Source organism: Daphnia magna, linkage group LG10, assembly GCF_020631705.1.
Source record: "Daphnia magna isolate NIES linkage group LG10, ASM2063170v1.1, whole genome shotgun sequence".
In the NCBI taxonomy this organism is placed as follows: domain Eukaryota; kingdom Metazoa; phylum Arthropoda; class Branchiopoda; order Diplostraca; family Daphniidae; genus Daphnia; species Daphnia magna.
Window position 1 is genome coordinate 6,944,005 of NC_059191.1, and position 24,345 is coordinate 6,968,349.

Here is a 24,345-nt window from a genome sequence, read left to right on the forward strand (position 1 = left end):
GACGTATCTTTGTCGTTCAATTTATGGAAGTAAATTGATTTGTGATGGTGAAAGTAAGATACGACGTTATCTTCAAATAAAAGCACTATATAGATAACCTATGTGTATGTCATCCAGAAAACAAAATTTTAAATTGTGATCAGATCACGGACAAAATTTTCGCATTTCTTGGCTGTTTAACACCTTTGCGTCGTCATAAATAGCCACTTTAGGATGATGAAAATTATGTCTGGAAAGCAGGTATCGTAAAACAAAATCCAAATCGAATTCAAAACTTTTTTCGACAACAAATTGAGATTACATTGTATAGAAAACATTTCGTTTCACATTTCGCTCCAGAGGCTCTGTAAAATGCAAAAATGAAAAGTGCATCTATAGGAACATGGACTTTACGGGACAACTTTGAATTCGAATAACTAAAAAAATCTAAGTTTTACATAAAAACGAATTCAATTTTCGGGATTCTCGTTTAATTGTAAATCGAAATCATATACAGTACTTTTAGAGCAATATCTAGTTTTTTTGAAAAAAAAAAAAAAAAAAATGGAAAGTTGGGCTTATTTTGTCAGGCTTATTTTTTAGTTCGACGTTTCCGTTAAAAAATTCTGGGCTTAAACTTTCGGCTTGGAATCGATAAAACCTAACCTGTTATAACCTAATTTGAACGCTGATTCCGAATAAAATATAAGTTTTTTTCTTTTTAATTATGTAGATTTTCAAATAAAAAGGAATCAGAATGTGTTTAGCTCAACCATCACTTTGAATTTGAGTAACTCAAAAAGTATAAATCTAAAGTGGGTGGTGCCTTTTAATTACTGGGTGGCTATAACAGGGTCGTATATTATACTGAAGGATTATACCAGGGATTGTAGATTATACTGAACTTTCACTGAATGTTCTATTTGATTAGTAATCTTCTATACCTAATATGTCCTCATTGGTGTGATGAACATGACGACTTGTTATCACAACGACGTAGAGTGTTGTAGGTATATTTCTATTATTCCATAAGACAAATTGAAAATGAAAACAGAATTAATAATACTATAATTAATTACAACAATTTCAAACTTACCTGTTGGCAAAGAAGAAGCAAAGTCACTTGCTTGAAAAACACAAGTTTTTGGAAATGAAAACAAAAAATGGCGATAAATTCATGTAGACAAATGTTCTGCTGCCACCTAGGTATCAATAATGACTCTAACTTACAGTTGGAATGGGGTGAGTGGAATATTTTGTTTCGTTCACGACGCAGCCAACAGCTGCTCGTCTCTAACCTGCGATTGTAATTTAATTTACAAATTTTATTCCCTAGTCGATAGGATAAATAGTCCATTATATGCAGATCAGAATCCGTGCCATTTCCATTAGTCCATTGCAGGCCAAATCAAGAGATTCCAAGCTGGTCATGTTCGGTAAGTACACCTGTGGTTAAAGAAATGCCGGATCATCAAAACAATCCACTTCAGGTGGATTGTTTAGTTTTGCACCCCAATCTATTTTAGCAGCAAACAACAGGTAAGTGGTCATCATCATAATCAGGAACATAAATCGTCTATAAGACAATATACTTGGTCTTTTCCCCCTATAAAATCTATTAAAAAATAAATAAATTTTTTTTATACCGTGTCTGGTATTTCGACACGTTTGTCCGGATCACGAATTTTCCTTTTCCGGCAGTATGTGAACTGATTAGACTGATTTTACAAAAAGAAACTCGTGTTATCAAACGAAATAACTCCGGAACACCTTGTAAACCGGTTTATATTTCAAGGCGGTTGTAAACTGGTGCTAATTCACACGTGTATAACCATTAGAAACATTTATCGCATAGTAATCGAGATATTGGCATGATTTCTCGCTTTCCAAGTCAGTGAAAACCACCATCAATAAATGGCACCTGCCAATAATAGCTTTTGTGTGACTGAACAACATATGCCCATGCAGGTGATGTTTAATAGCCAGTCATGAATATTAATACACCTGTCCAACAGTAGAAATAAAGGCAAAATTAAAAGGTTAAAGAGATAAATACTTGGGAGATGAAGTTGTTTTGTATTTGAACAGAAAAGGCCAGCTGCTTCATCTGGCTTTCGTTATCAATATAGCTAAATACGGTTTTAAAGTGCATTTTTTATTTGGTCACTGACGCTGTAGGCTAATAAGTAACGAGTTATCTACGTATGGGTTTTTTTTTCTGTATCGAAAAATCTATAGGCTACACATAAAACAAACACGGGAAAGTTGTTGGGTTCTGTGACTGCCCTACGTTTTGTTTTCAGGCCTGTAGGCATGAAAAAGAAAATGTTCACACTCGTTTTTTGTCCTAAATTTTTCGTGTTATCTATTTGTTGTTCACTTTCTCAGTTATTGTATATGTCGACCGCAAGAAACACAGCGTTTTATAGCATCCCTAGCCTAAAGTGACCTGTTGCATTTCACCGAACGTCCTCACAGTTGGAGAAGGTAGGCTGTGATTTTACCACGACAAACGAAAACTTTGTCACTAAACATTAAGAAAAGGAAATGCACACAAATGAAAGTAGCTTTAACTCGTTTCTCTTTGAGTAAATAACAGTCATAAAGACTTGCACACAATCTTTCTTTCGTAGCTAGAGAGAAGTGCATAGTTTTTCATCAGTTTTTTAGCTAAGTAGTAACCCTTTTCTAACTTGTGTGAATGGATAAAAGCCTCTACGTCTGCATTGTGTGGTCTATATTTTTTTTTTTTTTTTTTTTTTTTTTTTTTTTTTTTTTTTTTTTTTTTTTTTTTTTTATTTTTTTTTTTTTTTTTTTTTTTTTTTTTTTTTTTTTTTTTTTTTTTTTTTTTTTTTTTTTTTTTTTTTTTTTTTTTTTTTTTTTTTTTTTTTTTTTTTTTTTTTTTTTTTTTTTTTTTTTTTTTTTTTTTTTTTTTTTTTTTTTTTTTTTTTTTTTCTTTTTATTTACTTTTTTTTTTTTATATATTTTTTTTTTTTTTTTTTTTTTTTTTTTTTTTTTTTTTTTTTTTTTTTTTTTTTTTTTTTTTTTTTTTTTTTTTTTTTTTTTTTTTTTTTTTTTTTTTTTTTTTTTTTTTTTTTTTTTTTTTTTTTTTTTTTTTTTTTTTTTTTTTTTTTTTTTTTTTTTTTTTTTTTTTTTTTTTTTTTTTTTTTTTTTTTTTTTTTTTTTTTTTTTTTTTTTTTTTTTTTTTTTTTTTTTTTTTTTTTTTTTTTTTTTTTTTTTTTTTTTTTTTTTTTTTATTTTATTTTTTTTTTTTTTTTTTTTTTTTTTTTTTTTTTTTTTTTTTTTAATTTTATTTTTTTATTTTATTTATTTTTTTTATTTATTAATTTTTATAATTTTTTTTCCTATTTCATATCTTTTTTTTTTTTTTTTTTTTTTTTTTTTTTTTTTTTTTTTTTTTTTTTTTTTTTTTTTAATTTTTTTTTTTTTTTTTTAATTTTGTTTTTTGTTGTTTGTGGTAGAAAAAAGAGAAGAAAAAATAAAAAAAAAAAAAATTATAAATTTTTTTTTTTTTTTTTTTTTTTTTTTTTTTTTTTTTTTTTTTTTTTTTTTTTTTTTTTATTCTTTGGAAAAAAAAAAAATTTTTTTTTTTTTTTTTTTTTTTTTTTTTTTTTTTTTTTTTTTTTTTTTTTTTTTTTTTTTTTTTTTTTTTTTTTTATTTTTTTTAATAATTATTATTTTATTTTTTTTTAAACCCCCTTTATTTTTTTTTTTTTTTTTTTTTTTTTTTTTTTTTTTTTTTTTTTCCCCTTTTTTAAATTTTTTTTTTTTTTTTTTTTTTTTCCAATAAAATTAATTTATTTTTTTTTTTTTTTTTTTTTTTTTTCCCCAAAGGGGGAAAAAATTTTCAAAGGGAACCCTAACCCCTCTATACGCAAAGTTCTGCAATTGTGAGAGATAGCCCAACTCGCCATAGAAGTGTTTGTAGAAAATTCGGGAACGATGAACTCCGTAAAAGGCTAACGAAAAGTATGACATACATTCAAGTTGTGTCTTTCTCGCGGCCGTCTAAAGATGAATGAAAAAGAATAGTAAATGTCTAACCGGTTATAGTTTTGGAACCACACCTTTAAAACAACGTGTCTGGGGTCTGGATGAAAAACAACCTGGATATGCTGCATTCCAGTTCGATATAAAAATATGCAATGTCTGGTTTAGTCTAAACCTTGACATGCCCCATTATGACGTGTTCACGTGAGCCCTGCATTGCTCCTTTTCCCAAGAAAAATAAATTACCACATCGTGACCTAGACTCAATACAACAGATACGAAAAGTATGACGAAGAAATGGCGTAAAAACTTTTGCCTACTGAAGTAAAGGTTTCCCTTTTAAATTATGTAAATGGTACAAAAATCGTAGTTCGATATAGGAGATCCATTTATTTAGCGATAAATGACATTGCGTATGCAATGTAAGTTGTGTGGAATACTCTTGAATAAATGTTAATATAGTGATGTGTTCTTATGTAATTTGTTTGTATGTGGTAGATGTGATGACGATTAATCTTGTTGCTCAAGTTCTGTGATGAAACTCAAATCGGTGTCTTTGAGATTGGACTTCATCCAATCGTCGATTCGGGCATTAAGCTCTGGGGAAAAATGGTTCTTCCAATCACCGGTTTTACCTATAATTACCACGTGCGTTAATTACCGCATGGAATGGAATGATGAAATGTTGCAGTAATGAAAATGCCTCACCTTTACGAATGAATCGACCGTCGGGACTCATGAAATTTAACCACCTGTAGTGTTCAAAATTGACAGACTTGTTGTTGGCGAATTTGTCGATGCGCAAATGTTCCACCATCCGATTGAGCTGATGTTCGTTCGGGTATTTCCCGAGGAAACGTCCAATTTTCAGGATTTCACCTCTCAAATCCTTCGAATAGGACAGTCAGTGGTCATTATAAATGAGGAAAAAACATATGGTAGCAAGAAATTACTCGTTTGAGATCTTCGTAGAAGACGAACAGGAGATTGGGATGATGTCTTTTCGTCCAAGCATCAAGCAAATGCGGAAAATACGGAGAAGAGTACACTAGTAAACAATCAAAACAAGTTAAAAACAAGTTGAATCTTTGATGACATTGTTGTAGGGACGTACGTCTATCTTTCATGAAATAGTCGGCGAAGGATTCGAGATCGCCTGTAAATTTGTGTTGATTCATCAGTTTGTGAAAGTGGAAGTAGGATACGATGACATCTTTCGGGTTACGGGCAACGTAAACGACCTATAATTGTATCGATTCCACCCATTACCAAAAAAATGTGAAAGTAGCCTCGATTAGTCAGCCCCTTTTTCTTTCAATCTTTTTTTTTTATCGTTATGCACCTACCTTGCTGGTTTCTAGCAATTCTGGGTGAAGCAAGTAAAGAGGCAAATGAGTTTTGAAGACCCTCGGTGACTTCATGCGCTCGAGCTGGTTCAAATCGCGTACGGCCTCTCCAACTACGAGGTTCATAATTTTCATAACTGCTGGCCGCACCACATCCATGATGTTAAAGCGGTACATCAGATCGACAAGAAACGCCGGCAGCCTCATTTTGCTACGAAGGCACGTTCCACACAGAAATCCGCGTCAGTTTTTGTTTCACATATCGATCGTATATACATTATAGTCTATAGAAATCAATAACAAACCTAACGATAGCGTCACGTTCGTATTTCTCTTGCAAGGCTTTCGGCACGTAATAATTCATCCTGAATTTAACAAAAAACAAGAATGTTAAATCTCTATAATCATCTGCTCCACGTAATGAGCAGCACTTACTCTAGAAATGGTGAACGGATCACTAATGGGATTTTCGATCGCTCAAAATCGCAATTGTTCATCAGCAGCCATACCAGGTCTTGCGTCCACGTCGTCCCTAAATATTTAAAAGGCGAAAAACCAATGATTTGAAAATATGCATAAATGCAGATGAATTTCAAGTTACCTGATTTTGGAAAAGTAAGAACAAACACATCGTCTGGCCGCGGTTTCAGGTTGTAAATGTTTTCTGCGTTCTCGGCAAACACTTGAGTGGTAGTGATGTATCCACCTGGAGAGGCTTCGACCAGTCCATCAGTGTACGACGGGAAATCCTGACGGAATTGGCCATCCTCTGGAAGCGTTTCAGGAATTGGAATAAACTTGACGTTAAGCGGATGGCGTCCTCCGGTCATGTTTCTAGTCTCTTGGGCAGGCATTGCCGATTGTTGCGCATTGAAGGCTCTCAGCAGAGTGGAGGCCAGTTTTATGCATCGTTAGTGGGACCTCTACTCCTGCGGAAGCTTATTTGGAAGGGAAGGCGTATGGGAAAAAGGGGGAGGTCTACGGACGTTTCAAGGTTCCATTTTCTCTCTTTTCACAAGCACCGGCACAGAAGAGCTTTCAGTTGCTTTCACGTTTAAGGTTTTCCGAAGGTGTGGCTTATTTATAATCAAATTTGCCTTACATTATCTCTTTTAGTGAATGGTTGGGCTTCTTAACGTACAAAACCGCAATTGCGTCCTTCATTGAACTATATGTACTCGCTTCGTGGAAAACAAAAATTAGAATCTCAGAAAAAAGTATTTGACTACATTTTTAAAAAGGGCTAATGGTAAAATGATTGAAAATTGGTGGGCATTGTTGAAATGTTGTCATCAACTTCTAGGAAAACGCACGAGTTCTCTGAACCCCATGAAAATCCGTTAGTCAAATTTTAAAAAATGGCTGATTTTGCGATTATATACTGTATATACAGAGAAGAGAAACTCTCAGACTGAGATAAATTGAGCCCTCAACTGGCGTACAGTCAACGTTTCGTAACATTGTAAGCTATCTACTCTGTTGATGTCGTGTCTGCGTTGTTACGCCAACTTAACGCAACATGCATCTATGCAAAAGGCCAGCTGTTTTGACAACATTTTCAGACCGAAATGTTCTCAAATGACTTAAGAAATTGTCGAACCGCATCGCACATGTTTCACCGCCTGTAATGAGCAACCGTGAAACATAAAAAAAGAAGAGAGTAGACGTGTGTCAGTCAAGTGACTTTTCGGGATAGTTAAAAATGATGGATCCAGTTGTTAAGAAACATAGCAGAAAAGAACGACTAGTGTTTAAATAGTGGCCGCAAGTGACCAGAAAGTCCACAGTAATATAGTGTGATAGTTTCTCTCTTTCTGCCGTACAGGTAACCTTCCTCGCAGCTAAAGAAAAAGCGGGTTTGAATGTCTTCTCTGTCGGCGGCAGAGTCACCTACAGCCTCGAGGCAACTGCCAGCGATGGGAACGGACAGGTACCAATGGTTTCTAGATCCTTAACTGGAGGTAGCGCACACATCTAATTACAGAACGTTTCCAATCCAACGAGGTATGCATAGGTCGAAAACAATGGCCCATAACTATAGTTCACTTTCAGTCTAATCTCGAGTCACCTAAAAAAATTTAAAAAGGCGGTCAAATGTACACATAAGCCGGTGTAGTATATGAGAACCAAATGAAAGTGGGTCCGCAAAACGTGGCGAAATATGACGAATGGTGTGTTTTTATTTTTAGAGGGAGCTAAATAAAATAGCCGCTTGGTGGCTGAGATGAAGAGAAATGTAATACTATTTTGCCTTTCACGTTGGATCAATCTTGCTGGTCTAACTCTGTGACGAAGCTCAGGTCAGTGCCCTGTAGATTTGATTCAATCCAAAGGTCGATCTTGGCATTCAGTTCAGGTGAAAAATGGTTTTTCCAATCACCCGTTTTGCCTGTTCAAGAACGTTGGTCAATGAATTCAGAGTTACACAGTTGACTTGTCGTTTCACTTTTAAATAATACCTTTACGTATAAAGTGGCCACTGTTGTTCATGAAGCCCAATTCCTTGCAAACTTCATAGTTAACGGCCTCATTTTTGGCGAATTGGTCGAGCCGTAAATGTTCTGTAAGTTTCGTCAATTGCTCCTCGCTGAGAGACTTGCCCAGAAAACTGACCACCTTCTGAATTTCTCCTCGTAAATCCTGAGAAAATCACGAAGAGACGTGGTTTTTTTAGAGTCCGTTTAGAGTTACTTTTCCGTTGCTCTTTTTTTTACGACTTATTTGCATAGTGTACGAAAAAGGAAAAACATTCCTATGAAGTGAAAATATCGTTGGGACTCATATGGTTTTTATATGTATATACGTACCCGTTTCAGGTCTTCGTAAAAAACGAAAAGCAAATTTGGGTGATGGCGTTTGCTCCAGGCATCCAGTAAATGAGGGAAAAATGGTGAAGCGTATACTATAAAAAGAAAACGTAAAACAAAACAAAAGAAATCTTTTCTTTTAAATGTCTACTTATAATATGAAATTGTGTCTGTAGGGCCCGGGCGGGTTCTCTCAATGAATACAAAAATAGCCACACGTGTAACGTACCTTTGTCGGACATGAAATAGTCGGCAAAGGACTCCAGGTCACCGGTGAACTGATGAAAGTGAATCAACTTGTGATAGTGAAAGTACGAGACGAGGACGTCTTTGGGATTCCGCGCAACGTAAACCACCTGACCATTGTATATATACAATTCAAGGATATATTAGAAAGTGTTCCTCAAGCCCAAATACACACCAAACAAAGAGTTTACTGATGAACTCAAAGAGCACCACACACACAACAACAAAACAAACCAAAAACAATACAATTTTCATTAGAACAAAAAATAAATAAATAAAAACAAAACGGAACTTACTTTACTAGTCTTGAGTAGCTCGGGGTTGAGTAAATAGAGGGGCAAATGACTCTTGATGATTCGAGTTTCAGTCATTTGTTCCATTTCTTGAACATCGCGCATGACGTGACCGCATACCATGTTCACTAATTTCTTCACGTGCGGTCTCAAGACATCTCTTAAATTCCAATAGTCGAGAATCTCCAAGAATTTCGAGATGCCGGGTATACCCGTCTGACTGATCGTAATAGAAAAACAAAAATCCATAATCAGTCAAACAAGAGATTGATTTGATCGTAACTTACTAAACAATGGCATCCCTTTCGTACTTGTCGGTCAAGACTTTGGGCAGCATGTAATTCATCCTACGACACATTCAAATGAAAATCGATTGCTGCAATCATAATTAGTCAAAATAAAATAAGTCAGAAATGTTAGCCTACTCCAAAAAGGGCGATCGAATGTTGAGAGGCGTTTTAGCTTTCTCAAAATCACATTGATTAGTTACTAGCCAAACGAGTTCTTGCATCCATGTAGTGCCTAATAATATCAATATCAAGTAGCACACGTAATTTCATTCTTATAGTTAAACACATTTTCTGTTTACCGCATTTCGGGAATGTGAGAACGTAGACGTCGTCCGGCCGGGGCTTCAAATTGTAAACGATTTCAGCTTTTTTGGGATACTCTGGCATCACTACATACCGACCGGGATTCGAATAAACTAGTCCATCTTTGTAAGCCGGAAAATCTTTTTGAAACTGTTCATCGTTTGTCCCGGGCACAGGAATGAAATTGATTTCTAGACAAGGTCTTGTCTCGACACGGCCGTTCTGCTTTCTACAATTTCCAGCACCATTTGCCATGGCCACAAAAGCACTTGGATGCGGATCCAACGTGTCGGGCATTTCTAGCCGGAAAACGGTGAGTTAATAACTACCCCTCGGTTGCACAGAGACAACTGAATGACTGATCAGGTCGAAATGCAGGCGAGAAGGAAGAATAACAAAAGATAAGGAACTCGTACGATAAGATTACGTAACGACATCGCTTATAGATTGCCTACACCGATTACTCAGCACATTGAACACTTTGACTGCTCTCATTTTTTTTTTTGTACAAACGATTGATGAAACAAACATGACTAACCGGTGATGGTCTCGACTTGGCAAACGTACAGACCAAGTCAATCACAAATGTCCGGTATTGTTCATAGAGTCTAGACAAATGGACATTGGCCTTTGCCTCGTTGACCATGAAAATCATAGCAGGAAACATTCTTTTTGTCAATGACATTTTGATCCAATTAAGCGCACATCCCATTTGATAAAAACAAAATAGAATCTTAATTGACCCAAACGCTCACGATTCTTGAAAGGTTAAAAGCCATTGTTATCTCGTTCAGAGTTGCCTAAGCCAATAATCTCTGAAGCAGGGAGCAAACCACTTCTGACTGCTCCCAACAATTTCGTCCAAAAAAAAAAAAGCTAAGTCGTAACGACATAGCGGGTAGAACGAATAGCGTTGTTTCTGTCGGAACAACACTTAAGTCTTCCACTCAAGGCCCTCGTCGATAATCATCTGAATGCTGTGATGTTCACCATTTTCAACCGAGCTTTCAGGGATAACGGACGGACTGGAAAATCCATTTGTTATCTAGAGAATTTGTTTTTTACCTTTAAAAAAATGGCCGTTATGAAACAAGAGTAATAAACAGATTTTTATAAAGACATTTGGGACGGAGCTAAAAACAATTTAAACAACTAAAAGGGGTCCTGAAAAATAGACGAGTTCAATAGTGGACTAACGAGGTCTTTCCCGACTTGTAATCAATCGAGTTTCACGCACCCTGACAACCTGTAAAATGCGTGTAAAACGAGGGCTATTGTCATGTCTGGGCACGTCTTGCTCTCATTACTCGAATTTCATATGTCAGTTTAACATGCATTAAGACAGACAGTGAACAGCCAGCGATTCCAAATCTTGTACGAGTAGAAACAAAGGTCTTTGACACATGATGACGATGACACATACCGAACAAAAGTGTCTGGTTACTAATTAAAGTTAACTCGAGGATGCGAATTTAGGACGCAAAATGAGAAACACTAGTAAAAGCTGTAAGGAAAAGGTGAAGTGCCAGGTGATTTGTATTTAATGTAAATAAGTCATTTCGCCTTGTTGAAGTGGAACAAAAAGCACTGTCAATCAAACTTTGTCTGGAACACAAGAAATACTAGTTGGGAATACTGCGCCTTGGGTAGACGGGCGTCTTTACAACGAGTGGAAAAGCATGGATCGATGATCTGTTAATAAATAAATGAGGAGACGTTGATGATGGATGAAAAAGAACTGACTGATTATAGAGGCTTTTTGAAAAAAAAAGGGCAAAATTTCAATTGGTTAAAACATTCGACGGTTGTTGCTCCGTTGTTGGAGTTTGCACCACTGAGAGATTAGGAAACCCGACATTCTCTTTCTCCCTGTTACCACAGTCATTTGGCTACTTCCGTCAAATATTCTTCACTTGCATCTTCTTCTTCTTCTTCGACGACTTCTTGTCCATAACGTGTTGAGTTATTACGTTTTCTTTGTTATGTGGCCAATCCGCTTTGATTAAATCGGACGCTTTCTCTCCGATCATGATCTAAACGGGGGAAATGAAAGAAAATGACGTAAATTATGTGTCAAACATGCGGATGAAAGAATAAAATAGCATACGACAGGGGCGTTGGTGTTGCCCGATACGACTTTCGGCATAATAGAGCAATCAGCTACGCGTAGACCTTTAATTCCATAAACTTTTAAGGTGGGATCGACGACAGCTGTCGTATCTGTCGACGGACCCATTTTGCAGGTACCCGCCGGATGATAAATAGTCGACGAATAATGGCGGATGAAGCATCCCCAATAAGCATCCGTCCACGGAGTGTGGCTTTCACAACCGGGGAAAATTTTGTCGTAGAATTTAGTCCCCAATTTCTGGAATGCTTCCGTTTTGCTCAACGCCAATCCGATTTTGACGCCTTCGATGAGCACATTCAAGTCCTGAATTTTATCGAAATACTTCGGGTCGATCAGTGGAGCCGTGTACGGATCGCTAGAGGCCAGTCGGATAGTTCCAGTCGATTCCGGCCGAAGTAACATGGGGATCACTTGCCACATGTCAGTGTTCACAACTGGCTTGTAATACTTTTCCCAGATATCATCCCTGACACCGTTATTGAAACGGATAGAGTATCCGCTATCGGAGGCGGGCGTTCCAGAAACAAAGTGAAATTCGATATCGGGAAAGTCAATTGTTTTGTCCGCGTATTTTGTGTTGACCCACGCAAGGCCCTCAACACCACCTAGCGATGCCATGGGTCCAGCTGAATTGATCGTGTAGTTAATAAATGTCGCAAGGGTAACGTACCGCGATTCCAGCGATCCAAAGGGCTAAAAGCAAAAACAAAATTGACGCATCTTTTACCTTGATGATGTTTTAAAATTTACCTTGTTCACGGTGAAGACCATGCCTCCCTAACGCAATATGATCTTGAAGATTGTCACCGACTCGAAGATCGGCTATAACGGGAATACCCAACGAATTGAGGTGTTCTGCCGGCCCGACTCCGCTCAACATCAATAGCTGTGGACTGTTGACCGATCCAGCTGACAGGATGATTTCCTTTGTGGCTTTAATTTCGTAAATTTTACCGAATTTCTCGAAGCGAACAGCTGTGGCCTGTTTAGTTGATGAATCGATAATTATCTTGAGGACCCTTGAATGCATGGAGATGTGCAGGTTGGGGCGATTGCGAATGGGACGCAGGAACGCTTTGGCCGTCGAACATCTGTGCCCTCGCCTATTGGTGGCCTGGACCAACATGAAGCCTTGCAACCCAATTATTAAAATCAGAAATTATGCAAGACACGAGTTTGAAATGACAGCAAACGCACCTGTTTGCTGGGCGGCATTGCCGTCGTTATTTTCGTAGCCCAGTTCGACGCCGGCCTCTACAAACGCTGGGCCAAGCGGCGTCGTATACGCCGGTTCTTGAACGGTTAAATATCCTCCCGTCCCGTGGTATTTCGTGTTGGCTGCAATGTACGGGTTCCGGTTGTCTTCCGATTTGATGAAATAAGGCAAGACATTGTCGAAAGACCATCCAGTGTTTCCCAAAGCTTGCCAGTCGTCGTAATCTTTTTTATTTCCTCTGACGTACAACATGTAATTGAGGACGGACGAGCCACCGAGGACTTTACCGCGGGGCCAGTTGCACCTACACCGTGGGAGAAACAACAACGAATATTTCACTGGAACACGTTTCTTTTCTTTGAGAACAAAATGTGATTTTACTTGTTGTCGTTGAAAGCAAGGCACGACCCAGATTGGGCTATTGTTTTGTATTGCCAGTCGATGTTAGTACGTTGAAGATATTGGACGGTTCCAGGGACATCGGAGATGATTGTTTCATCTCCTCCAGCTTCTAATAGTAGCACTTTCCAGTCAGATATTTCGGTAAGTCGATTAGCTATAACAGCTCCAGCTGACCCAGCTCCGATGACGATAAAATCGTACTCGCTCAGAAAGGTCTTTATGAAAAGAAGGACAAATAAAAATGATGAAACATAAGGTTTTGTTTTAAGCTGACATACGTGACTAGGCAAAGGTAAGTAGGGGAAACGCTATGAGAAATATCGTCGGCATTTAAATAACAAATGGCCCAATGATCTTTGTCAATATCAGGAAGAAGAGATTGGCCAAACAGCCGTTTTACGTTGCATTGAGAAAAGGAAATTTTGGCTTCCCACTAGCATGATAACGGTACCTCGGTCTCACCATAAAATGTGTTGTTATGGCTTTAGCTGTTCATATATGGGTCTTGGCGGACTGCGTGCAAAACAAGGAAAGAAAGGCACGAGATGACACAGACTCATCGTCTCGTCCCGATTGCGCAACTTAGTACAGCTAAAGAAAATTAGGTTTTACATTTAATTCGAGTACATACTAGGTCTGTTCGTTTACGTGGGGAAAAAAACTCAACGGATGTCCTGAACGTTCGAAGGCAAAAACAAAATAGTTGACCCACATTCTTTGTCCGTCTCTATGCCAACTTTCAACCTTCGCATTTTGCGAATCATTTCCAAAGCTGCACGTACGCCTCTTAGACTCGACGCGGATGCAGGTACTAATTGTCGATTGCTTTGGGAAAATGCCTAGTGGGCTACAGTCAATAACGGGATCGACGCAAGAGCTTTTGATGAACAAAAAACATGGACCTACTTGTAATAAATAATTTAAAAAAAACTATTTATAGGTTGTAGGTTGTACGTCAATTTGAATTTACTAGAACTGGTAATAGAGTGCACGAATAAATTTACCTTCGTGTCAGTGACGCGGCCTTCGGGATTGTCACGTTCGAACGAACTGTAGAACAGGTAATAGAGAACAAACGCTGGTAAGGAAGCCCATAAACTCAGGTTGCCGAAAATCTGCGTTAGAGGCATGTCGGTCCACTCGATAAACAACAAAGCAAACTATAAAGGGTCTGCTGGTACAATTTCCTTCAAAACCTGCCCAGACGACAGTTCTGGACTTGCGGTGCCGAACAAACTTCAACAACCACTGCTGGCGAACGAGTTTTCAATGTAGAAAAACCTGAACGTCGACGTGTGTGTGTGTGGAACAACGGGTTTGGACCTGACGCAACAAACGTAGCTGGCAATGACCTTCCCCCCTTTGTTTGGCTTTGTTTTTTTCTTTCTTTTTCTAAACTATCCATCCCCCTTTTTTTTACCGCCTTCCGGCATTTTTAAGCGTTATACGATAACCTACAGGGCGATAAGAATACCAATGAAATAAACGAGACGAAAGAAAATAAACTGTCTGGGGTATTAGAGTAGTGGCTTATACGTAAGAAAAGGGTTAGAACATTGAGAAAAGAGACAAGATTTACCTCTCATTTTGTGTTTAAAAAAACAAACATAAAAAATCATTTTTGCCATAGGAAATAATGTGAATGAAAAAGATTGTGGAAAGGGTCACCTTTACGTAACACAACGCAAAAAATGCAAATTTCCTCCATCAGCATGACTCGCCATTTTTAGTTTTCCGTTTACACGTTCTTAATCCGGGAAATGTCCCCTTGCCTTTGTTGATTTCTCAAGAATTTATGCAAATAGAGGGGATCATAAGAAAAGTTCCAAAAAGTAGAATAAGCACGATTATAAAGCTTCTTTGTTAAATTTTCAATATTTACTTCCACTGATGTGGGTCAGTTTTTGAACGGTCAATCCTTGATCGTGAATGGGACGTCGTGCTCCAGTTGCGTGGAAGCAACATTACGCAATTCCCACTAACAGAAAACTTTTAATTTAGTTATTTTTGCGTTTATTTCAACATTTCTGAAATGAAACGGGACTCTGAGGGAAATGGCTTTCCACTTGACAAAGCGTTCACAGGAAATCAGACGAATTATAATTAGAGATGATTCAACATTATTAGTGTTTGCGCGTTCTGCAATTGCGCGCGTGTAGATAAATAATTGTACAGATTAAAAACGTGGATTTTGGCTTGTTATCCAGGACAGTGACATCATATCGTTGACCGAGCATGCAAATTTTTGAAGAATTTGGCTCATGAAAGTCCATGGTACTTCATTTTCTCTCGACGGTGAATTCGATCACGTTTTTCATCACATTCTTGAGCGTATAAGTGTAACAATAACCTGTTCCAATATTTTCACTTGGTGACGAGCCAGTCTGCTTTTATCATATCCGATGCTTTTTCTCCTATCATAATCTAGGAAAACGAAAAAGAAAATTTGAATAAATTATCAAACAAACCAAAAGTAAGCAGCCTTTGAATTCAATTACTGTTGGCGCGTTAGTGTTGCCGGACACGACGTTGGGCATGATGGAACAATCGACCACCCTCAATCCTTGAATTCCGTAAACTTTCAATTGCGGATCAACGACGGCTGTTGGATCCGTAGACGGGCCCATTTTGCAGGTGCCAGCTGGATGATAAAGTGTCTGAGAGTAATGGCGGATGAAACAGCCCCAGTAATCATCCGTCCACGGAGTGAACTGCTCACAACCGGGGAAGATGGCGTCGTAAAATTTACTTCCAAGTTTTTGGAAAGCTTCCGTTTTACTGAGAGCTAAACCAATTTTCGTTCCTTCAATGAGCACATTGAGATCCTGTATTTTACTGAAATATTTCGGATCGATCAGCGGAGCCGTGTACGGATCGGACGAAGCCAGCCGGATAGTTCCAGTCGATTCTGGACGAAGTAACATGGGGATCACTTGCCACATGTCCTTGTCCATTACCGGCTTGTAATATTTTTCCCAGATATCATCTCTGACGCCGTTGTTGAAACGAATAGATCGCCCACTGTCAGACGCTGGTGTTCCAGAAACAAAGTGGAATTCGATATCTGGGAAGTCTCCGGACGGATCCGCGTACTTTGTATTGACCCAAGCCAAACCCTCACACCCACCCAGTGAGGCTAATGGACCTGCTGAATTCATCGTATAGTTGAGCAACGCGGGCAAAGTATAATATCGCGCTTCTGTCGAACCGAAAGGCTAGAAAAATTACCACAAATTTCAATTGTGTTGAATCGTCTTTCCTCAATTAGAAGAATTTACCTTATTAACGGTGAACACCATGCCACCGAGGGAAATGTGATCTTGAAGATTATCGCCAACTGGAAGATCTTCAATCACCGGAATACCAAACGATTGGAGATGAGTGGCTGGACCTACTCCGCTCAACATCAATAGTTGAGGGCTGTTAACCGATCCCGCTGACACGATAATCTCCTTCTTGGCATTGACTTGGTAAATTTGTCCTTTCTTCTCGAAACGGACAGCCGTCGCCTGTTTAGTTACAGGATCAATGATGATCTTGTGGACGTGAGAGTGCATTGAAATGTGCAAGTTTTGACGATTGCGAATGGGCCGCAAAAAAGCTTTGGCCGTTGAACATCTGCGTCCTCTCCTATTGGTTGCCTGGGCCAACATAAAACCTTTGATCGGAAACGTATTTGTTAAAGCCAATTTCAATTGATGGAGGTATAATTATGTGTACCTGTTTGCTTGGCAGCATTGCCGTCATTATTTTCGTAGCCCATTTCAACACCAGCTTCGACAAAAGCGGCTGCAAGCGGAGTTGTCCACGCCGGTTCCTGGACGGTTAAATATCCTCCTGTTCCGTGATATTTCGTATTGGCCGCGATGTAAGGATTGCGATTGTCTTCTGATTTAATAAAATAAGGTAGGACATCATCGTAGGACCATCCAGTATTGCCCTTAGCTTCCCAATCGTCGTAATCTCTTTTGTTTCCTCTGACGTACAACATGTAATTGAGGACGGACGAGCCACCGAGGATTTTGCCGCGAGGCCAGTTGGACCTATTGTACGGAAGAAATCGTGCAATTGTGTCAGTGTTTCGAAGCCTTTATAAAAATTTAAATGAATGATTTTACTTGTTGTCGTTGAACCCAAGACACGCCCCTGTTTGTGCCACCGTTCGGTACTTCCAGTCGATGCTGGTGCGCTGAAGGAGTTGCACAGCTCCTGGAATATCCGTAATCATTCCTTCATCACCGCCAGCTTCCAGTAACAGCACGTTCCAGTTTGATATCTCAGTAAGCCTGTTGGCCACAACAGCTCCAGCCGATCCGGCTCCAATGACGATGAAATCATATTCGGTTAAAATGGTCTGTTTAAAATGCAGAAAAATCAGGAAATCGTGCGGCCGATTTGCCTTAACTAAACGAAAGAGATTGTTCGTGCCAAAAATGTCGAAGTGTTCCTTAAAATGTCCTTGACTTGGGCAACCATAGTCAGGGCCTTTTCTTTTAGTTTTTTAGTGGGATTGGCAAAAGAGGTTGATGTGGTATCTCAAGACTGCACATATCGTTACCACACCATCACCCACAAAAAAACGAGTTTGTGTGACGGTCAGCCTCACGAAAAAGTAAGCGTGAGCATAGAGGACACGTAGACCAGAAGTTCAAATGGGAGTGGCTAGACGAAAAGTTAATAGGTAAAGGTACCCTTTGACTTCAATTAAAACTTTTCATAGCTTTACATAGCCGCCATAAAATGAAAATTGGTTCACAACAATGAAATACCACACAAGTGACAATAGATTTTCTAAATTGAATTAACTCTCACGTTTGACGTCAATTGACGTTATTTCGTTCGAGCACAAAATTCGTCCACTTGTTCGCAGTCTTTTTTGTTTTACAATTATTACCTCGGCGTCGGTGATGAAGCCTTCCGGATCGTTCATTTCGAACGAACTATATAACAAATAGTAGAGGAGAAAAGCAGGAAACGATGCCCACAAGCTGAGATTGCCGAAAATCTGTGTAAGAGGCATGTTATCACTGGACGCAAGTTGATAGCTGACTGACAGCAGACCAACAGTAAAAATTATTTAAAACTAACCTCTGGAATCAGCGTCGAAACATAGATTTCCAAATAATCTGGTTCTGAATCCCCTTTTTCAGGTTGATAGAAGCAGCAGACAACCAAAAAGAACAAAACTGGCTCGACATGTTTTCGTTGGCTTTCTTCATTTTAATGTGTGTACAAGTTTCAAAGGGACTGGTCAAACATGTAATTTATTGCCTTGGGGCAAATCGCGATCCTTGAAATGGTAAATCTGAAAAAAAAAAAAAGAAAATTATGTAAATTTTCAAGAACGCCATAGTTCAAAGGGTGTCATGAATGTAGATAAAAATACCTTTCCAAACAGATTTATGAACAATGAAGTACAAGGGACAAATGTTTGATTTGGATTACGCAGATAAATTGACTTCATTGAAAACTTTTTTGTTCATGCATTTTATGCAAATAAATTTCAAGTGTAGTCAGTTTAAGATCTGGATTCATATTCGTAACAAATCAATGATTAGTGGCCTTGTGTACAAGTTGTTGATAAAAAATCCGAATTTGCTGGCACTTCCATCTACCCTTACATTTTGAAAGAGAACAAGAGAGAAAAGTCGAATTTAATTAGATGACTTGAAATGTTGCTCGTAACTTGCAGACCATTTTTCTTGCAGGACTTGTTTTTTCACAGACATATGGCCTCTTCAGGAAGGAAATCTTTACCCATTGCCCTTTTATCTTCTTCATCAAATGCCAATCAAGGCCGACAGTTTCATTTCTATCGAAAATCAAAAATCAAAAGAATGTAACATTTACGTTTCTTTTTAAAAGAACGAACAGGTCTGCAAAATCTGAAGTCCAATGAGTAGGGTCTATCCATTCGTGGAGTGCGGCTCTCACAGTCGTATCGTGAAGTTGTGTGCACAATTTCTGGGACGCTTCCGTTTCTTTTTACTGGCAATTTAACTGAGATACTTGGGTCCGATCAACTGTACCCGGGTATGAATCGAACGAGAATAGCTCTTCGATCGAGAAGACGTTATGAAAAAGGCCACTTGTAACTTTGTTGACAATCAGCCTCTTATATAGAGTCTATCCAAAGGTATTGGAACGGACAGGATATCCGGATTCAGTGTTTTCTGAAGGGAATCCACCCCAATAGGCTACATAGTTTTGGTCTACGTATGTTGCATCGATCCAAGCCAAATCTCCGCATCCACCGTTTATCCCGTGGGATCCAACTGGGGATAATATTCTAATGAGGCAAAGAAGGTCCACGCTTCCAGCTATGCCTATAGGGATAAAAAGAAAAACATTCAGGTTTAAATTTTAAACTACACGAATGTGATGTACAACAAAAGTATATTTAGCTTACCTTAGATTTTAAAAATTTGATTGTCAAGGAGCAACGTGATTTTGTAAACTGTCGAGCACATTCTCGTCCAAAATACAACAGGTAATTGAAGCCAATCGGTATACAACTATATGCATGGACGTGATAAGCATCCAAGAGATTGGCAATGCAAATAAGAGGATGAAAAGCAAAATGAAAATCTGCATCCTCTAATTTGCTGTGTAGTTGCTATCCTACCAAGACGTTGCTTATGTTAATGCCTGTACGTGACTGTATTCAAACAGAATATTTTAAAAATGGTCACGGATTAATGATACCAATAAAAAGATGGAAAAAACTTATATCGAATATGCCAATCGTTACTCATTCGGTGGCATATGAATTAATACAAAAACCCTTCCTTTGAGAAAAAAAAGACATTAATCAAGGTTAAACGAATCATTTGTTGAATTGACCAGCCGGGGACTCTTGCAACGCGATGTGGTATGACGTAGTACATATAAATAAATAACAAATGAAATTATGCGATCGATTAGTCAATTTTTAAACGAGCACTGGGAACGATCAAACTTGTTTTTTGAGATTCAACTGCTAACAAAATTCTCCCCTTTTTCGATGTTAAAGTCTTCGATACGAATAGGCAACGCATGGTCAAACACAGAGAAGCCGTTGCATTCTATCGTTTACCAAGCGGCCAATCTGCTTTAATCAAGTCCGATCCTTTCTCCCCAATCATAATCTGTAAGAAATAAATTCAACAACGTTTTCGTTTAATGCTCGTGATCTATTTTTGATTTTAACTTACCGCTGGAGCGTTGGTGTTGCCGGAAACGATTTTAGGCATGATGGAGCAATCGATAACACGTAATCCTTTAATCCCGTAAACTTTTAATGTGGGATCGACAACGGCCGTCTTATCCGACGACGGGCCCATTTTACAGGTACCCGACGGGTGATAAATGGTGGACGAAAAATGACGGATGAAGCAGCCCCAGTATTCATCCGTCCATGGAGTGAACTGCTCACAACCGGGGAAGATCGCGGCGTAAAATTTACTTCCAAGTTTTTGGAAAGCTTCCGTTTTACTGAGAGCTAAACCAATTTTCGTTCCTTCGATGAGCACATTGAGATCCTGTATTTTACTAAAATATTTCGGATCGATCAGCGGAGCCGTGTATGGATCGCTAGAGGCCAGTCGAATAGTTCCAGTCGATTCTGGACGAAGTAACATGGGGATCACTTGCCACATGTCCTTGTCCATTAACGGCTTGTAATATTTTTCCCAGATATCGTCTCTGATGCCAAAGTTGAAACGAACAGTTCGTCCACTGTCAGACGCTGGTGATCCAGAAACAAAGTGGAACTCGATATCGGGGTACTCTCCAGAAGACGGATCCGCGTACTTTGTATTGACCCAAGCCAAAGCTTCACACCCACGCAGTGAAGGCTAATGGACCTGCTGAATTCATCGTATAATTGAGCAACGCGGGAAAAGAATAATATTGTCCTTCTATCGCACCGAAAGGCTGAAAAAATTTCAAAATTCAAAATCAATTGTCTAGTCTTTCCTCAAATAGAAGAATTTACCTTGTTTACGGTAAAGACCATGCCTCCTAACGCAATGTGATCTTGAAGATTATCACCTACTGGAAGATCTGCAATCACCGGAATACCAAACGATTGTAGATGATCGGCTGGACCTACTCCGCTCAACATCAATAGTTGAGGGCTGTTGACCGATCCTGCTGACACGATAATCTCCTTTTTGGCATTGACTTGGTAAATTTGTCCTTTCTTCTCGAAACGGACAGCTGTCGCCTGTTTAGTTACAGGATCAATGATGATCTTGTGGACGTGAGAGTGCATTGAAATGTGCAAGTTTTGACGATTGCGAATGGGCCGCAAAAAAGCTTTGGCCGTTGAACATCTGTGTCCTCTCCTATTGGTTGCCTGGGCCAACATAAAACCTTTGATCGGAAACGTATTTGTTAAAGCCAATTTCAATTGATGGAGGTATAATTATGTGTACCTGTTTGCTTGGCAGCATTGCCGTCATTATTTTCATAGCCCATTTCGACACCAGCTTCGACAAAAGCGGCTGCAAGCGGAGTTTTCCACGCCGGTTCCTGGACGGTTAAATATCCTCCTGTTCCGTGATATTTCGTATTGGCCGCGATGTAAGGATTGCGATTGTCTTCTGATTTAATAAAATAAGGTAGAACATCATCGTAGGACCATCCAATGTTGCCCTTAGCTTCCCAATCGTCGTAATCTCTTTTGTTTCCTCTGACGTACAACATGTAATTGAGGACGGACGAGCCACCGAGGATTTTGCCGCGAGGCCAGTTGGACCTATTGTACGGAAGAAATCGTGTAATTTCGTTCAGTGTTTCAACGCTTTAAAAATTATTAAGTTTTATTATTTTACTTGTTGTCGTTGAACGCAAGACACGCTTCTGTTTGCTCCATCGTTTTGTACTGCCAGTCCATGCTCGTGCGCTGAAGGAGATGCACAGCTCCTGGAATATCCGTAATGATGCCTTCATCACCGCCAGCTTCCAGTAACAGCACGTTCCAGTTAGATACCTCAGTGAGCCTGTTGGCCACAACAGCTCCAGCTGATCCGGCCCCAATGACGATGAAATCATATTCGGTTAGAATAGTCTGTTTAAAATGCAGAAAAATAATGGAATAAAACTGGACATTTGTTCTATCATCGTGCAATGGTGGACAATAGGCTGATTCCATCCCTTCTTTAGAAGTACAACCCATCATACACATTTTAAAACCTTAACAGAACAACTTAATGGCCTGCGAGGGATCACCTGCTGTCAATTAAAATTCGCCTTCCTCCTCTTAATCTTCAATGAAAATATTCAGGAAACCGTGCGACTGATTTGCCTTAACTAAACGAAAGAGATTGGTCGTGCCAAAAATGTCGAAGTGTTTCTCGAAAAATTCATTTTAAAGTGTCCCTGTCTTAAGCAACCATAGCCACTGCCTTTTCCTTCAGTTGGAACGACAAAAGAGATTAATGTGCTATCTCAAGGTTACACATATCCATACCACGCCATCAACCATGAAAAAACGAGTTTGTGTGAGGTGAGCCTTACAATAAAACAAGCGTGAACATAGAGGACACGTAGACCAGAAGTTCAAATGGGAATGACTAGACGACAAGTTAACAGGTAAAGGTTTAATTTGCCTCCAATCAAAACTTTCCATAGCTTCATTTAGCCGCCATAAAATGAAAATTGTTTCACAACAATGAAATACCGCACAAATGGTGATAGATTTTCTAAAAATGAATTAACTCTCACGTTTGACGACAATTGATGTTATCGAACACAAAATTCGTCCACTTGTTCGTAGTCTTTTTTTTTAAAACAATTATTACCTCGGCGTCGGTGACGTAGCCTTCCAGATCATTCATTTTGAACGAACTATAAAACAAATAGTAGAGGAGAAAAGCAGGAAACGATGCCCACAAGCTGAGATTGCTGAAAATCTGTGTAAGAAACATGTTATCACTGGTCGCTAGTTGATAGCGGACTGACAACAGACCAACAGGAAAAAATATTCAAGGTTATCCTCTAGGCTCAGCGTCGGAACACAGGTTAATAAGCATTCCGGTTTTGAACGCTATTTTAAAATTGGTGTGGCAACAGTAAACAACCAAAAAGAACAAAACTGGCTCGACATATACGTTGACTTTGTTCATTTGCATGTGTGTACATGTTTCGTTGGAACTGATCAGACGAAGGGTGAATTTGAAAAAAAGGGATTTATGTAAATTTTCAAGAACTCCATAGTTCAAAGGGTTTCATGAATGTGGACAAAAACAGTTTTTAAGCAAATTTGGGGTTAATGAAGTACAAGGGATGAATGTTTGATTTGGATAATGCAGAACATTTTTTTTTCGTAAATGAATATTATGCAAATTTTTTGTGGAGTCAGTTTCAGATTTAGATGAACATTCGTAACAAAGTTGTGGCACTGCTGTGTACAAGTCGTCGATAAACAATTCGGATTAGCTGGCCCCTCCCTCTACTAGAAAAACAAAAGAATAAAAAAAAAATAAATAATAATTTAATTAAACGATAGGAGTGGTTTTCATATTTTGCAGACCATTTTTCTTGCAGGACTTGTTTTTTTCCCCACAGACATGGCCTCTTCAGGAAGGAAAACTTTACCCATTGCCCTTTTATCTTCTTCATCAAACGCCAATCAAGGCCGACCCTTTCATTCTTATCAAAAGTCTAAAATGAAAAGAATGTAACATCTACGTTTCTTTTTAAAAGAACGAACAGGTCTGCAAAATCTGAAGTCCAATGAGTATCCATTCATGGAGTGCGGCTCTCACAGTCGTATCATGAAGTTGTGTGCACAATTTCTGGGACGCTTCCGTTTCTTTTTACTGGCGATTTGACTGAGATACTTGGGTACGAATCGGACGAGAATAGCTCTTCGATCGAGAAGGTGTTATGGTCCACATGTAACTTTGTTGACAATCAGCTTATCATAGAGTCCAGAATCCTTCCAAAAAGGTCGGCCCTGTGTATTGGAACGTACAGGATATGCGAATTCAGTGTTTTCTGAAGTGAATCTGTCCCAATCAATAGTTTTCATCTGCGTGTTTTGCCTCGATTTAAGCAAAACCTTTGCAACCACAACCTTTATCCCTAGGGATCCGACTCGGGATAATATTCAAATGCAGCAAAGAAGGTCTACGCTTCCAGCTTTGCATAAGGCTTTAAAAAGAAAGAAAAATATTCAAATTTAATTTAACATCGTGCGGATACTGAAGATTTAGCTTGCCTTGGATTTAAACAATTTGATTGCCAAGAGGCAACGTGATTTTTCAAACTGTCGAGCACATTCTCCTCCAAAATACAACAGGTAATGGAAGCCAATGGGTAAGTTTACTCCTATA

The 24,345-nt window shown here is 38.5% G+C and overlaps 5 protein-coding genes and 1 long non-coding RNA gene across 8 annotated transcripts; 1 reads left to right on the forward strand and 5 right to left on the reverse strand.

The window, feature by feature from the left end:
- Window positions 1-1,087: 1,087 nt before the first annotated feature.
- LOC123476839 lies at window positions 1,088-2,545 on the forward strand. Its single transcript, XR_006651738.1, has 2 exons — window positions 1,088-1,285; window positions 1,346-2,545. It is a non-coding gene; the product is annotated as an uncharacterized LOC123476839 (long non-coding RNA).
- A 1,815-nt stretch (window positions 2,546-4,360) lies between these two features.
- Window positions 4,361-6,247, reverse strand: LOC116931992 (sulfotransferase family cytosolic 1B member 1). Its single transcript, XM_032939674.2, has 8 exons — window positions 5,938-6,247; window positions 5,772-5,868; window positions 5,642-5,701; window positions 5,337-5,547; window positions 5,105-5,231; window positions 4,944-5,038; window positions 4,699-4,879; window positions 4,361-4,625 (listed from the first exon to the last, which is right to left on the reverse strand). Exons 1-8 carry the CDS (start codon window positions 6,188-6,190, stop codon window positions 4,501-4,503), a joined length of 1,149 nt encoding a protein of 382 aa, XP_032795565.2. The 5' UTR covers window positions 6,191-6,247; the 3' UTR covers window positions 4,361-4,500.
- A 1,184-nt stretch (window positions 6,248-7,431) lies between these two features.
- LOC116931993 (sulfotransferase 1C3) lies at window positions 7,432-9,641 on the reverse strand. Its single transcript, XM_032939675.2, has 8 exons — window positions 9,272-9,641; window positions 9,108-9,204; window positions 8,970-9,029; window positions 8,686-8,902; window positions 8,373-8,499; window positions 8,144-8,238; window positions 7,796-7,976; window positions 7,432-7,725 (listed from the first exon to the last, which is right to left on the reverse strand). The coding sequence occupies exons 1-8, from the start codon at window positions 9,570-9,572 to the stop codon at window positions 7,601-7,603; spliced, it is 1,203 nt and encodes a 400-aa protein (XP_032795566.1). The 5' UTR covers window positions 9,573-9,641; the 3' UTR covers window positions 7,432-7,600.
- Window positions 9,642-10,793: 1,152 nt separating this feature from the next.
- On the reverse strand, window positions 10,794-14,312 carry LOC116931997 (glucose dehydrogenase [FAD, quinone]). The gene is given in 7 exon segments (XM_032939678.2): window positions 10,794-11,308; window positions 11,383-12,099; window positions 12,157-12,183; window positions 12,185-12,537; window positions 12,604-12,926; window positions 13,004-13,239; window positions 14,029-14,312. Coding segments are annotated over 7 exon segments (1,917 nt in total). The 5' UTR covers window positions 14,155-14,312; the 3' UTR covers window positions 10,794-11,173.
- Window positions 14,313-15,020: 708 nt separating this feature from the next.
- LOC116931999 (glucose dehydrogenase [FAD, quinone]) lies at window positions 15,021-23,861 on the reverse strand. 3 transcript variants are annotated; one of them, XM_045179696.1, is made up of 10 exons: window positions 23,721-23,861; window positions 18,719-18,836; window positions 18,411-18,635; window positions 18,113-18,329; window positions 17,919-18,029; window positions 17,143-17,378; window positions 16,745-17,067; window positions 16,303-16,682; window positions 15,523-16,239; window positions 15,021-15,448 (listed from the first exon to the last, which is right to left on the reverse strand). In XM_045179696.1, the coding sequence occupies exons 5-10, from the start codon at window positions 17,952-17,954 to the stop codon at window positions 15,389-15,391; spliced, it is 1,752 nt and encodes a 583-aa protein (XP_045035631.1). In that variant the 5' UTR covers window positions 17,955-18,029; window positions 18,113-18,329; window positions 18,411-18,635; window positions 18,719-18,836; window positions 23,721-23,861; the 3' UTR covers window positions 15,021-15,388. The 3 variants fall into 3 exon arrangements, with proteins under 3 accessions (XP_045035631.1, XP_045035630.1, XP_045035629.1); XM_045179695.1 differs by lacking the exon at window positions 23,721-23,861 and adding an exon at window positions 19,434-19,884 and having other exon boundaries at window positions 18,719-19,350; XM_045179694.1 differs by lacking the exons at window positions 18,113-18,329; window positions 18,411-18,635; window positions 18,719-18,836; window positions 23,721-23,861 and having other exon boundaries at window positions 17,919-18,099.
- LOC116931998 (glucose dehydrogenase [FAD, quinone]) lies at window positions 20,027-22,958 on the reverse strand. Its single transcript, XM_032939681.2, is given in 7 exon segments — window positions 20,027-20,151; window positions 20,218-20,848; window positions 20,850-20,938; window positions 21,000-21,379; window positions 21,442-21,764; window positions 21,841-22,076; window positions 22,810-22,958. Coding segments are annotated over 7 exon segments (1,848 nt in total). The 5' UTR covers window positions 22,936-22,958; the 3' UTR covers window positions 20,027-20,088.
- Window positions 23,862-24,345: the final 484 nt, after the last annotated feature.